The sequence below is a fragment of the Zalophus californianus genome, chromosome 1 (assembly GCF_009762305.2).
Source record: "Zalophus californianus isolate mZalCal1 chromosome 1, mZalCal1.pri.v2, whole genome shotgun sequence".
In the NCBI taxonomy this organism is placed as follows: domain Eukaryota; kingdom Metazoa; phylum Chordata; class Mammalia; order Carnivora; family Otariidae; genus Zalophus; species Zalophus californianus.
Window position 1 is genome coordinate 33,695,856 of NC_045595.1, and position 15,623 is coordinate 33,711,478.

The following is a 15,623-nucleotide window of genomic DNA, read 5'->3' on the forward strand; positions in this document are numbered from 1 at the left end:
CAGACGCTTAGCGACTGAGCCACCCAGGCGCCCCTCACCCATTTTTTTCCTATGGTATTATCTTTCTCTTATTGATTTATAGGAGTTATTTAATGTTAAAAATTCATTGTTGTCATTTATACGGTAAATATTTTTCTTTAAAAAAATAAAAAAATATTTTCTTTAAAAAAAAGTCATGCATAGAACCTGTTTCTTTACCCAAAGAATATTAAAATGTTTACCTTTTTATTTTAATATTTTTTAAGATTTTATTGATTTATTTGATAGAGAGAACAAGTAGGCAGGGCAGCAGGCAGAGGGAGAGGGAGAAGCCAGCTCCTCGCTGACACAGGGCTCGATCCCAGGACCCTGGGATCATGACCTGAGCCAAAGGCAGACTCTTAACCGACTGAGCCACCCAGGAGCCCCTCTTTTAGTATTTTAATAGTTTAATTATGTCAAGTAAAAGTTTTAATCCATTTGAAACAGTGTTTGGTGATAAAGTATGAGAGAGGGATAAAACATTATATTCTTCTAAATAACTACCTGATTGTCCCAAAACCATTTATTGAAAGGACCATCTTTGTTTTCCTCACTGATTTGAAATAGAAAAACAATGCCACTTGACATACAGTATAACCTTGATTCTATTACTTAAAGGAAAATGGGCCTTTAAAACAGGCCTTTTATATTTTTCATTTGACTTCCTTTCCATTATATACATTTGCTACCCTTTGCAGATAGGTTAAAATAATTCCATGATTATTTTTACTGAACATGATTCTATTACCTTATTTTTCAATAAAAATCAGTAACAAGAGCCTGGAGCTTGGGCCTGAAGATTATGTCCTTTACTTACCCTAAGCTAGACCTAATCTGTTTTTTGATGTATGTTTTTGACTTACTGCAAATTTTTATAAATACTATTGAGATTTTAGAACTTGATGAAAAGTAAACTTGGCTTATAGTGGTAGATTTAATTGAAGAAGACAGTGTTATCACACAATTTCTAATGTTTAACACAAATCAGTGCTTACTTCATTTTCTTTCTCTCTCTCTTTCTTTTTCTTTCTCTCTTTCATTTCTTTAGTAGTCTCCATACCCAGCATGGAACCCAACACAGGGCTTGAACTCAAGACCCTGAGATCAAGACCTGAGCTGAGATCAAGAATCAGATGCTTAACCGACTGAGCCACCCAGGCACCCCTCCTGTATCTTCTAAAATTGAAGATTAGATTATTCTATGCCTGCAATGTGGTAAAAATATTGATATATTGAAATACTCCATTTAAAAGGCATGCAACAGTGGTGACAGATTTTTCTGCTAGCATTTCTTTTTCTTTCTTTCCTTTTTTTTTTTTTTTTGACACAGAGAGTGCTTGCACACGCATGAGTTGGGGACGGGGAGAGGGAGAGAGAGAATCTTTTATTTTTATTTTTATTTTATTTTATTTTATTTTAAAGATTTTATTTATTTATTTGACAAATAGAAACATAGTGAGAGAGGGAAAACAAGCAGGGGGAGTGGGAGAGGAAGAAGCAGGCTTCTCGCCAAGCTGGGAGCCCAATGTGGGGCTCGATCCCGGGACCCTGGGATCAATGACCTGAGCTGAAGGCAGACACTTAACGACTGAGCCACCCAGATGCCCCGAGAGAGAGAATCTTAAGCAGGCTCCACACTCAGCATGGAGCCTGGGGTGGGGCTCAATACAGGGCTTGACACAGAGCTTGATCTAATGGCCCAGAGATCATGATCTGAGCCAAAATCAAGAGTTGGATTCTTAACTGACTGAGCCACCCAGGTGCCCTTGTACTAGCATTTCTTTCTTTCTTTCTTTCTTTCTTTCTTTCTTTCTTTCTTTCTTTCTTTCTTTCTTTCTTTCTTTCTTTCTTTCTTTCTTTCTTTTCTTTTTAAAGATTTTATTAATTTATTTGATTGAGAGACACACAGCGAGAGAGGGAACACAAGCAGGGGGAGTGGGAGAGGGAGAAGCAGGCTTCCCCCGGAGCAGGGAGCCCGATGCGGGGCTCGATCCCAGGACCCTGGGACCATGACCTGAGCCGAAGGCAGATGCTTAATGACTGAGCTATCCAGGTGCCCTTGTACTAGCATTTCTTGAAAAGGAGTTCCCAGGTTATGTTGTAAGATCTATGTTTCTTAAAGGGCATCTAGTGGAAATAGTTGATAAAACTTTTACGTTTGTAAAAAAGGAGAGAATACAACATTTCTTCTTGATACTGGAAGGCATCCAATGAATTGTATTGCCTTCCAAGTTACCAGAAAATGGTATCAACATAATTTCTTCTTACATAGTTAAAAACAATCATTACATTGAAGAGGAAAAGAGTTTCCCCTTAATTTTAGGGGAAAAGTTTTATCTAAAACTTCCAAGGTCATTAGAGACTGGAAATAACATTTGTTTTCTCTGAGGGAGGTATAGTAGTATGTATCACCAAGTGCTTGTGCACCTCAATAATTTATCAATCATTTATAGCATTCAGAATCTATAACAATAGGAAAATACTGAATAAATTTAATATTTTCTACATGCCAGGCCCTGGACTGTGTACTTCCCATGAATATAATATTCAATCATCCCCATCCTGTGAGACAAATATGATATTTTCATCAGTTATTGAGGTATAACTTAACATACAGTAAAGTGCATCCATTTAAATTGTACAATTCGATGCATTTTTGTAAATGTACAGACCTAAGCAGTGGCCACCACAATAATGATACAGAACATCTCTATCCCCTCAAAGTGTTGTTTTGTGCCCCCTTTTTATTTTTTATTTTTATTTTTTTAACATTTTACTTATTTGACAGAGAGAGACACAGCAAGAGAGGGAACGTAAGTAGGGAGAGTGGGAGAGGGGGAGGCAGGCTTCCCCGCCAAGCAGGGAACCCGATGCGGTTGTGCCCCCTTTTAGTCAGTCCCTTGCCTTCACCCCAGTGCCTGGAAACCACTGGTCTGTTTTGTCACTACAATTTTGTCTTTACTAGAATTTCATATAAGTGGAATTACAAAGTATGAACTTGTTTTTATCTGGCTTTTTTCACTTAGCATAATGCTTTGAGATTAATCCACATTTTTGCATGTGTAATTCATTTCTTTTTATTGATGAGTAATATTCCATTGTATGGATGTACCCCAATACGTTTATCCACTCACTAGTTGATAGACATTTGGGTTGTTTCCAGTTTCTGCCTCTTATGGATAAAACTGCTGTGAACAATAATGGACACATGTTTTCATTTCTCTTGGGTAAATACCTAAGAGGTATATTGGAAAACTTGGGGGTGGGGGACAGGGAGAATTTGGGGAGGATTCAGTTATAGGCAGAAACATTTTAAGAAAGCAATTAAAAAATGGGAATAGAGAGAAAGGTGCTCCAGAGGACTTCAGATTGGCCTTACAGTGGCCACTCTTTCCTTGAGAGGTACACCAGGCCCTGGGTTGTGGTTGCTGAGGCTTTGCAAGCCAGTGGGCTCCCAACCATCTCAGGCTCTTCACAGGCCTTTCTTGCCATCAGAGACTACAGTGGGCCCATTGGTCTGGGTGTTCTGTGCTCAAAGGAGGTGGCCCCTGCCATCCATGGGGCCATCGTCCTAGCCAACTCTTCCATTGTCCTCGTGTGGAGAGGTTCCTGTGGGAACAAGATCGGTATGCCCACACTGTTCCATGTGAAGTGGCTGGCTGCTGTGGTTCATCCCTGCTACCCAGAGGCACTGACATTGTCTCAAGAAGCTACTGACGATGGCCGGGGTTGACAACTCTACACCTTGGCCAGGGCCTCCACTGCCACTCTGGGCAACTTTGCCAAGGCCACTTTTGATGCATTTTCCAAGACCTACAACTGTCTCACCCCTGACCTCTGGAAAGAGACTGTGTTCACAAAGTCTCCCTATCAGGAATTCACTGATCATCTTGTAAAGACCCATGCCAGAGTCTCTGTGCAGAGGACCCTGGCTCCCACTAGGGCCACCACATAGTTCTACACAAGAAAAATAAAGTGAATTAAAGCCTGATTAAAAACATATATATAAAAAATAAGAAGGGCACTGATTTCTGTAGTGGTTGTACCAGTTCCAGGTGCTCTTCATCCTTGCCAACAACACTTGGCCTTTTGGGTCTTTTTTATCATTGCTGCTCTAGGGGGTATGTCGTATTTCATCACAGTTTTCACTTGCATATCTCTGATGCGTTATCCAGTCTCCATGGTGACACCCAGTGATTCTGACCTCCTGGTAGTCATGCCTAGTCCAATCCCATAAAAAGTAGGGATGACCTGTATAACAAATGGCCTATTGCAGGAATAACAACTGAGTGACTTCTGAGCCTCGGTCGTAGAAAACATTATAGTTTCTGTGTTGTTCTCTCTGAGACCACTCATTCTGGGGAAAACCAGCTGTCATATCATGAGCATACCACTCAAGCAACCCTGTGGAGAAGTCTGTGTCACAAGGAATTGAGGCCATGTGCCAATAGTGCTAATTTGCCAGTCATGGGAGTGAGCCATTTTGTAAGTGGATCCTCCAGTCCCAGTCGAGCCTTCTTGCTGATAACCTGATGGTGCACTCATGAGAGACACTCTGAGACTGAACCACTCCGCTGAGCCATACCTCACTGTGTGAGGTAATAAAAGTTTACTGTTGTTCTAAGTTTGTTACCCTGCAATAGGTAACCAGTACAGATTTTGAGACTTGAAAATGAGGTGCTACTGTAACAAACATTTAAGCCATAGGAGTGGCTTTGTCACCAGGCAGTAGATAAAGGGAAGGACTTTGAAGAAAACATTAGTGCAAGCCACTGATAGAACCTTGATGGACTTTGAGGAACCTGCTGGCAAGGGCTTATGGGTAAATATGGTCGGCATAATTCTAAGATGGCTCTCAAGATTCCTGCCCTATAATTCATACGTTTTGTACAATTACTTCCCTTGAGTGTGAGTAGAACCTGTTAGCATGATGAAATATAACTTCCATGATTATGTTGCATTATACAGCAAAGATTTTGCAGATGATATTAAGGTCCCTAATCACTGAGTTAATCAAAAGGGAGATTATCCTTGGGGGCCTTAGTCATATAAGCCCTTGAAAGAGACAAACAACAGTGTAAGAGGTTCTCCAGCTGGCCTGGGAGACGTGAACCAGCATATTTTGAGATGGCCTATGGATCGTGACATGTAGCAAACAGGAGAGTACCAATGTTCTGCAGGCAGCATAGGGAAAGGTGTTGTTGGTAGAGGGAACAACATGGGTAAAATGTAGAGGCTTGAAAGTGTATAGTCTGTCTTTGAGTAGCCTAGCCAGTGGGATGTGTGACAGAAAACACCATCTGGGAAGTGTGTAAGGAGCTGGACTATCTCATGTGTGCAGCAAAAAGGAGTAATTTAAAGCAGGAAGGTGACATTACCATTATCTTTAGAGAGCACTTCCTATGAACCAGGAACTAAGTTGAGACAGTGTATGCATTACCTCATGGAATCTGTAATAGTACCAAATGAAGAAGTTACTATCATTAACCCCACTTCAGGGAGGAAACTCAATCTTGGAGAAGTTATGCCCAAACGTAGTACCCAAACTTCATCTAGTGAAGCTCAGAATCTGAAACCCTTAAAGGTATGCTTGTTAATCATTTCTAGATAACACATCTAGATGAGAAAAAGAAAACACAGAACTTTATTAAATAAATGTAAAGTCAGGTCCACTCCAAGAAACTTTTACTAAGTACTTAATAAATTGGTCTTCTAAATATGCGCACTGGTACCGCAGCGAACAAGATAAGCAAATAAATAATTTAAAAAGTAAATAATATTAAGTGCAATAACTGCTAGTAAGAAGTAGAGGATGCTAATTTTTAGCTGGAGTAAGGAAACTTTGAAAGTCTTTTATATATAGTTATTTAATAATCTTTTTAAAAAGATTTTATTGATTTCACAGAGAAAGCACAAGCAGGGGGAGCTGCAGAGGGAGGGAGAAGCAGGCTTTCCGCTGGGCAGGGAGACGAAGGCGGGGCTCAATCCCAGGACCCAGGGATCCTGACCTGAGCCGAAGGTAGATGCTTATCCGACTAATCCACCCAGGCGCCCCTATTTAATAATCTTCTGATGTTGTGTCTGTTTTACAGAGATTCAGACAAAGTTTGTACACCTAAAACCAAGAGGGAAACCAAAAAGAAGTAATTGGAAACCACAAGCCTCCTCCCGAAATCCGTCCTGCCCCTCCAGGGCCCCGCCCTCCACTAAGCCACGCCTCTTTGGGGTTTACACTTTAGCTTCAGCCAGCCTTCCGCTAGGGGCTCTCTTCCAGGATCCCGCCAAGGCTTATTTACTCGCGAGAGTTCCTTCGTCTAGGCGAATCACAAGGGGCGGCAGGACAGACAGAGAAGAGTCGCGAGATTTGGCTCGACCACATCCCTCCCCGGACTCCTCTTCCCCTCCTTCCCCGCGCTCCTTCGGCAAGGCTTCCGGGGTTGCACGTGTAGTTGTTGTGGTTCAATCTCACGTGGCCGCGGAAGTGCCGCGCTACTGGTCCCCCTCCAAGATGGCGGCGCCTAGTGAATGAGAACCTCGACTGATAGCCTTGGAGGTGTCTGCGGGGCCATGGACCGGCCTGGGTTCACGGCTTCGCTCGTGGTGAGTGCTGGGCGGTAGGGTGGGCGCTCGGGGGGCTGGAGTCTCGCACTGGAGCCCATAGTGGCTTCTGTGCCCTAGCACTTTCTTCCGGTTTTGCGCGTTGAACCGTCCTGGGGTCACTGGTCACTAGGCAGGTCTGGGAGGGAGCGCGGGGTTTCTGGGTCAAGGTTGTGTCATTCCTACCCGGAAAACAGAAGGAGACGGGGGGGTGGGGGGGTGCTCGACAGTCTTCCGCCAGATGGTTTACCTAAAGAAAAAAAAGAACTTCAATTATATACTGTAACCACACTCTGGAGAACTGGGAAATTAAATATATGTAACAAAACAAAAAACGTTTACATCGCACAGACTCCTCCCTGTCCAGGACTGTGGTTTTCATTTAGCTTTTATCTGTTTTCACTCTCGGAAAATGACCTTTCATTCAATGTATAATAGATCTGTTTATTTTCTTTCAAGCGTTCTTGTAGGCTGTGGGTATAGTGATAAGAAAAGTAGTTACGGAGCCAATAAGATGGTAGTATTTATTATAATAATAGTATTAATTATATATATTAATTTCCTTTTTATATTGGTATAAGGTGGAAAGAATTGAGGATGTTAAAGTGGTGGCTGGGGCCTAGTGGGTAAGGGTAGTGTTGGCGGAAGTATATTGGAGAGGTAGAGAAAGTCAGCTGAAGTGAGTCTTTGTGGGCCATGGAAAGGAAATTAGGAAATTAATTATATATATTAATTTCTTAGAAAACTACAAGAATCAACATGTTTTCACATCAAAAACAAAACCTAAGAACAAAAATTTCTGTAATATTTTGAAGCCTCTGTTATGGCAGGTCCAGCAGTGAATACGGATTGGTCATTGTGGAAGAGTAGACAGAAACAGTATTAAAAAAAAAAAGGCAGCTTTTTAAAAAAAGGCTCCCACTGGAGTAATGGAGGCTTGGTGGAATTTCTTCATTTAATTATCAAAGGTTTGTTGTTGCAGGTGTTGGAGATAATATGGTGAACAAGCTAGACCTGCGCACATGGGTCGGGTGGTGGAGATAGAATAGTAAGGTGACTGTTAGGGTGAATGGCACGAGGGCTCGTTTCAGGGTGTTATGGAAAGAGGTGCAAGGGGGTGCCTTAGCCACACTTGTGGGATGATGGTTTTAAATTTAAGTTTGCTGAGACTTGTGTAAACTAGGTTTTAAAGATCCAAAGAGATATTTTACCATTTTGAAGTTTTCCTCTGCAGCTAGCGTGACAGTGGTAGTAGTTTTGACAGTTAACATTGCCCTGCCAGGAACGGGGATAAGCTCTTCATATGCATCAGTTCTGACAGTGAAGTCCTCTCTTGGTTTTCCAAATGAAATTCGGCACAGAGAGGTTAGGGGACGTCTCCAAAGTCACACAGGTGAGATCTATTTCATATGTGTAGGTGTTGGAGCTCAGATTCCAATCCAGTTGGTGTACTGTGGGCTTCCATGCCCATAAACACTCCTTGATACTGTTTCTCAAGTCAGCAGCCATAGCTGTTGCTAAAAACAGGTTAGTGCCAAAGTTAACAAATGAGCAGTAGTTTTAAAATTTATTAAAGTATGGTAGAAATGCTGAAAAATATACTTCTTTTCCATTAGAGTTACACGAGATAAAATTAGGAGCAATAAGTAGAAGTTTTGAGGAAGTTAGATTTCATTCAAGCTAAGGAAGAATGATTTCATTTATTAAGCACACAGTTTATCTGCCGTGTATTTTGTCCACTGAGCGCTCCGATAGCCCTTGGAGGTATGGTGGTGAACAAACCAAACTCCTAAGTACTATTTAAGAAATGAACTGAGGGGCGCTTGGGTGGCTCAGTTCGTTAAGCGTCTGAGTTCGGGTCATGTCATGATCTCAGGGTCCTGGGATGGGCACCCTGTCTGCTTGTTCCTCTCTTTCTCTCCCTCCCTCCCACTTGTGTTCGCTCTCTCAAATAAATAAATCTTTTAAAATATTATTTAAAAAAAAAAGAAATGAACTGCAGTGGGATAGAGATAGAATAATATTAGAAAACCTCCCTGAAATAGAGTAGCCGAGAAAGCCCCTGAGGAAGTGACATTAAACTAAGACATAAAAGGTAAGAAAGCGCAGGACATTTTGTAGAGCAGCATGAAGGAAAACCCTCAGGTGGAAAGAATTGAGGATGTTAAAGTGGTGGCTGGGGCCTAGTGGGTAAGGGTAGTGTTGGCGGAAGTATATTGGAGAGGTAGAGAAAGTCAGCTGAAGTGAGTCTTTGTGGGCCATGGAAAGGATTTGGATTTTATCTGAAGCATAATGGAAGCCATTAGAAAGTTTTATTATCAAAGTATTTCAGCAATGGGGTGGCTTTTTTTTTTTTTTTTTTCCAGCTTTTGGAGCATCTCTGAGGGAGGCTTAGCGCTCCTGGGGGAGTTTTGTTTTGTTTACTACTGTTTTACCAGTGCCTGGCATTTTATATGTACTCAGCTTTACTTATTGAGTGAATGAATGAATGAATGAAAGGTAGGTCTTAATGATTGCTGGCCTTGAAATTCAGATTCTGAGTATTAAATGAGATAATGTCAGATATGCAGTACAGAGCCTGGCATGTAGCAGACATTTAAATACTCCCTAAAGCTTCAGGAGGAGGATGGGAGGGTTGTAGAGTACTGGAAGAGCCTCTGGGATGTTAGTGTTCATTTGGAGGAAGTAGGCTTTTCAGAAGAGAAAACCTCAGAGTACAGTGACTGGTGCATACTTTTAGGAAAGCAGTTTGGAACTAAGTATTAGTAACTTAAAGATGTTCATAACATTTAAATGAGTGAAGATAATGGAAAGCCACTTAAACATGAAACACAGGAATGGTTAGGTTGAACGTTAAGAGATGCATTTCATCAACTATTTAGGGGCCATTAACAACAGTGCTTGTGGGAGAGTATGTGCTAGAACATGGAAAATACTTATAAAAGAGAAAAAATATAACACCGCACATAGGTACATCTGTTCATGCGTAATTAAAACTATAAAAAGACTATTCCATTCATTAAAAAAGAACTATTGCAATTTCCCAAGAAAATACAAAATAATTTTGATAGTAGCATTACTTTTTGTCTTCTAGTCTTTTTTAATATAAAGAAGTACTTTATATTTTTAAAAATACCACACCCTGTATTACATCTCTTTTCCTTCCTGCCCGACTCTTCTCTCCCCTTCAGTACTTAACTGTTTCATTGTCCTGGTAGTTCATGAATTTATCTGGCTTGTTACTTGGATGAAACCCAAAACATCCCGCTATAGTTACTTTTAACCAGTCCTAGGTTACAGGGAAAAGAACCCTGGCAAGTGTGTAGAGTACAGACGGTCTTTTGCGTGGTAGCCTGGGTTGTCAAAATGTGCAAGTGGAAACCATGCAGAATGGTCAGAATAACTGATGAGAAAGCGTATGATTCTTCAATGACCTAAAAATTCTTGTCATCATTAAATGACAGACTCTTAATGTTGATCGAAAATGTATAGGGAAGTGAAAAAAATAGTAAAGCTAATATGGAGAACAGTATAATTTAAAACATTAGAAACCAAGAATTTATTTCTTTGTGAAAAAACGTGTCAAAAGTAATTTGACCAGTGCTGGTCTTCTAGTCAGATAACTTACAATACAGAACAAACATCTTTTTTATGCCTTGGCAAAGTGTCATACTGCTTTCTAAGGTTGGATCAACTTCTAGCATTTTATCCCGTGTGCTTTCAACCTTATGCAGTATCTCCAAGAGTTCCTTTAATGGGAAGACTTTTTGCTGACGTCCCTTCCTCTGGGACATCTTCATCCTTTTGGTCATAGCCACTTTCCTCACTTATATTGGTAAGTTGGCCTTCACAAATTTCCTCTGATGCGTATCTAGAATCTCTCTTGGACAGCAGTGTCCATATTCCCACGGCTGGTTATGTCTTTTGTAACTTTACATTGGACTTGACTTTCACTTTCAGTGTTAGCACTTTTCATTTATTTGCTGCACTTTGATCTTTGTTGGCTAGTTCCCTCTTTTGATTAACTATTTTTGGAAAATGTCACTGTGTTAACTGTAATTTGAACCATGGTGTTGGATGACTTGTGTTACTTGTGGGAATTGAAGTTCATGCATGTTGTTACTGTGTAAAGCAAGGACTGTCTGCTTGACTGTTATTTTTAAGTTGTTTTCTTAGTGAGGTGGTTCTGGAAAAGCTTTTTCATCCTCTTCATGTACTAGTGTCTTCTCACTGGGCCTCACCTTCTGCTCAGAACCACTGGCCGAATGTGACTTGAGGGGAATGGTGGGACTAATGTTGCCAGGGCTTCTTGGGTGGGGTGAGAAAACAGAAGAAAAGAGAAGAATCAAGTATTGGACATACTTTGAGGGAAGTTCTCGACATTTTTTGCCACATATCTTTCTTCTCTGGAAAGTTGCCTCCTAGTCTTCAATCTGGTGTAAAGGGAAGTTAGTATCCGATGATGAAGCCTTATCTCCAGATCTGTAAGGAATTGGGAATTATGCTTCCACATTTGCTAGGTTGCTCTGTGTGACTTTTGTCTTTATGGCATTTAAGTCAGAGGGAGCAGATCTTTTTTGCTTGTTTTTGTCTTGAGTAGACAGTCATCTAGACACAAGTGTGTTCTGACTTTTGATCAGTCAGTGGAGCATCAAGGCACCCTTGGAGACCACCAGTCATCTAGGAACACCGTTGAGAACCAGTGCTGTGATGGAGGCCTTTTTTCTGTGTCTCAAGTACTAGAAGATAGGGCCACTTTTCCTTTCTCATTTCTCTTTCACCATAAGAGGGGCCGCTGGGAAAGTTTTAGTATTTGATAATTGTAAAAGACTTGTTAATGTGCTTTTGTTACTGCTTCCCAAACAAATGCTACACGTTGAAATAAACATTTAATCTTGAAAACATATATGATATTTGAATAGCATTAATGAAATGTCAAATAGAGGAAAGATGAAAAATAACACCCGTAGTTTTCCCACGTCCACAAATTAGGTATCCTTGTCTGTTCAATGAGACATGTTTGTCAGCCTTTGCTGTGGTACTTGGGAAGAGTGCTTCATGCTTCGAAGATACGGTCCCGGCCCTCAGGGTTTACAGTCAAATAGGAGGCAGACATTAAAAAGAAAATGCAGGGCGCCTGGGTGGCTCAGTTGGTTAAGCGACTGCCTTCAGCTCAGGTCATGATCCTGGAGTCCGGGGATCGAGTCCCGCATCGGGCTCCCTGCTCGGCAGGGAGTCTGCTTCTCACTCTGAGCCTATCCCCTCTCATGTGCTCTCTCTCTCTCATTCTCTCTCTCAAATAAATAAATAAAATCTTTAAAAAAAAAAAAAAGAAAATGCAACAACAATTAGCTGTGCAGTGGCAAGGAGTGATTAAAAAGTAACCATTTCCTGAGCACTTTAACTTGTGCCTCTGCAGTTTTTTCATAGCCTGTCATGTGGTTACAATTTTGCATTGCTTCTAAAAAATTAACCCATACGTTCAAATCTAATGGTCACAAAGAGATTTGAGCATAAATATTCCTCAAGTTTTTTAAGTTGGTGCTGAATTGTTCCTGCTATGCATTGCATGATTTGGCTTTACGTGGAGTGTGTCCATGGGTGATTTTTGTCCAGGGAGCAGAGTTGGAGGAGACATTGCAATTCATTATTACTAATGAAAGACTTGAATTTGTGTATTCTATATAGGAATGCATGAGATTTAATGTATGAACATAGTCTTCAGTCTATAGTAAGCCTTTTTCATGGCTTTAATATTGTCATGTCAGAAATACTGCATCAGGAAACTTTGAAGGATATTTATAGTAACATACTAAAAATAATTCATGTTTATTGATAAGTGATTAAGGCTGGCATTTTGCAGTTTTTACTGGCATTTGCCGGGGAGTAGGTGGTCTGCTGTAGAAAGGAGACAAGGGCTCACGAGTTGTATTTAATTCTCATATAATCTCCATTGTGAAAAACTCTATGAGGTATAGGTACTATTATTTCCCCACGAAGAAGTGTAGACCTAGAGAGGGTGAAATAGCTTTCCTAAGGAGACTCAGTTGAGATTGAAGCCAGCTCTCTCTTTCTGAGGTCAAAGCTATGTTCTTAGACAATAAATCTGAAAGAATTTCTGGAGAAACGGAAGGATACTCAAGTCAAATTCTAGAACCATTACTGTGTTCTTGAGAATAGCCTCACTAAACAAAAGTGAGCCGACACAGCCTTTTCCAGCAGGAGGAGAGGGTAAACAGAATTTCTGGAGAAGTCATCCTAAGTAGACCACAAGGTGTCAGTGTAAACGTGGAATGCTAAGTAGCAGACAGATAGCACTGGCTTTCCGTGGTCACAAGTGCTCTGGGCAAACCATAACAGGGGCAATTAAAGAGTGATGGACTGTGTTTCTTCTGAACATTTAATCTTTTCATAAAGTGTTTCCTTATCATCTCACATTTCCATTTGATTCAAACCAGCAAACAGGTGCAGAAGCCCTGCTACTTAGGAGGTTCCAGGTTAGATATTCAGGAGAACAAAGGTGACAGACGTGACTTCTGTTCCGAAGGATATTAACGTCAGGTCAGATTAAATGGTTAGTTAGTACCAAAGTGAAATATAAATGGAGTTATACGGGGGAGTCAAGGAAGTAACATTTAATTCTGACTGGGAGCTTGGGAAGGACTTTAGAGGGGATGTGGCCTTTGGTCACAGCCTTAACGGTGGACAGGATCTTGGCATGTGTATATATGTATGTACGTAGGTATGGTGGCAGGGGAGTTAGGTGGTCTGCTGTCAACAGGAGACAAAGGGCACAGGAAGGACATTCCACACTGAAAGAAAAGCCTAAGCAGGAGGGCAGAAATGAGAAGTTTTAGGACATGTTCAGGAAACAGTAAGATTGGGTGAGGCTCATGGTCTGTAAGAGGATACAGAATGAAGCTGGAGAGGTAGTTTAGGGTCCATGGGTTGAGGTTCTTAGTTACCTCTTATTAAGTGCCTACTATATACCACATGCAACCAGTGAATTAGGATTTTTTTTTTTTTTTTGGTGGAGCGGTATTCATTTTGAAAAGCTTTACTTTTCTGTGTTTATAACACTCATTACAAAACTGGAACAATACAAAAATTAGCAAGATAGTGAAAATGCTACTCGTCCCGAATTTCTTTCCATAGAGGCAATAACTTATAGCAATTCAGTATGTATGCTTCCAGACTTCTAGTTATGCATATATACAAATCAATACACATTTCTTTGAAAGGTGAGATGATACAGCATATATTCTATAGCTTATTTGATTAATTTAAAAAGATAACATATTTCTGTGCCAGTGTGTTCAGATTGACCTCATTCTTTTAAAGGTTGTGTAGCAATCCATTACTCAGAGATAACAATTTATCTAACAAGTCCCCAAGGATGCACCATCAGGTTATTTCCAGTTTGTTTTTTTTAAGATTTTATTTATTTATTTGTCAGAGAGAGAGAGAGAGTGCACAAGCAGGGGGAGAGGCAGGTAGAGGGAGGAGCAGGCTCCCCGCTGAGCAAGGAGCTGGACGTGGGATTTGATCCCAGGGCCCTGAGATCATGACGTGAGCTGAAGGCAGATACTTACCCGACTGAGCCACCCAGACGTTCCTATTTCCAGTTTTTTACTGTTACAGATAATGCTGCAGTAAACCATCTTGTATATTTATGTACTACTTCTGTGGAAGAAATGTTTAGAAATAAAATCACAGGATCAAGGCCTTATAATTTAAAATTTTCATTTTACCTAATTGTTGTTCAGGAGCTTGTAATAATTTGTTTCCCTTAATAGTGCCTATAACTATTCTTACTATTTTTAACCTTTTCTGATGTATGGGGAAAAATTTTGTTTTTATTTGATCGTTAATAATGGGGAAGCAATATATTTTTAATTTTGTTGGCTGTTTATATTTTTCTTTTGTGAATTGCGTGGTCCTGTTTTTGCAATTTGTTTTTAATTCGATGTACCTGTTAAAGGTTGATTTGTAGTAACTTCTAACACAGAGGTAGTAACTTTTTATTAGGGTCATCGATTCATTCATTCTTTAAGTAGTTATTGAGTGCCTACTATGTACTGGTGCTGGGAACATAATGGTTAGCAAAACAGGTATGGATCTTACAGTCTGGTGGGATGCACAGACATTGAAGAAATGGTCAGATGGTCAACTATAGAATTAAAATTGTGATCAGCATGTGCAAACAAGAGGGTCTAAACCTAGACTGGGAGATTAGGGAGCATCTGTACACAGTCCTAGAAATGAGGAAGGTCAGGTGACTTGGAGGAAAAGAGAGCAAGGTGGCAAGAGGGCAGTGGAGGTGGAGGTGAGTGGTAGATGGGGTCCTGCACTGCAGAGCCTTGTAGGCTGTACTGTGATTTTGTTCTTTATCCTAAGGGCTCCTGGAAATTTTGGGAGATTTATAGGTTGGAGAGTGGCAAGATGACATTGGCATTTCTTGAAGCTGATGCTGCCATTAGTGTAGAGGGGTCGGGACGCTGGAAGGAGAGGGAATCTTGGTGGGGAAGAAGACAAGTATGCAGGTGAGCAGAAGCAGGCTTTGTCTGTGAGGCAGAGTCACCGGCGGCTGCCTGGTTGTGAAGACCAAGGAGCGATGTTCCTCACGGAAGCCATGTCAAGGGTTTGATTGGTTCTTAGCTGTCGTTCAGGCCAGTGGCCTGTGATGATTTTGCTTAAATTAAACAGGTGCTTTGATTTTGTTCTGTAGTGGAACAGCAGTGATTTTTTTTTTTTTTTTTTTTTTGGTGCCAGCCTCCTTTTGAAAAATAAAGGTCTTATAGCATGCAGTCTTGAATTTTAACTCCCAGTGTAATTTCAAAGCACTCATTAGTTACTTCCTCTCTACAGCCTGCCAGCACTTTACATTTATTAAGTTATAGGCATATTTTACATCAAGGTCTCAATGAATTGTTATTCTGTAGTAAGGCTTGCTGGTTATCAGGGTTATGTTTTGTATATTTGGATTTTTGTCTTGTTCTTAACTA

At 40.7% G+C, this 15,623-nt stretch overlaps 1 protein-coding gene, 1 non-coding gene and 1 pseudogene across 5 annotated transcripts in view; all 3 read left to right on the plus strand.

The window, feature by feature from the left end:
- Positions 1–3,328: 3,328 nt before the first annotated feature.
- Positions 3,329–3,434, plus strand: LOC113919098. Its single transcript, XR_003518828.1, has one exon. It is a non-coding gene; the product is annotated as a small nucleolar RNA SNORA64/SNORA10 family (small nucleolar RNA).
- On the plus strand, positions 3,353–3,976 carry LOC113916057 (annotated as a pseudogene).
- A 2,420-nt stretch (positions 3,977–6,396) lies between these two features.
- The window catches only part of SLC25A26 (solute carrier family 25 member 26), a 133,637-nt gene continuing 124,410 nt past the window's right edge, over positions 6,397–15,623 (plus strand). For 3 of the 4 annotated variants that reach the window (XM_027586781.2, XM_027586782.2, XM_027586783.2), the window contains exon 1: positions 6,397–6,621. In XM_027586781.2, coding sequence (XP_027442582.1) covers positions 6,547–6,621 — 75 coding nt within the window. In that variant the 5' untranslated portion in view covers positions 6,397–6,546. The remainder of the gene's footprint in view (positions 6,622–15,623) is intronic. The other variant, XM_027586784.2, reaches the window with a different exon arrangement.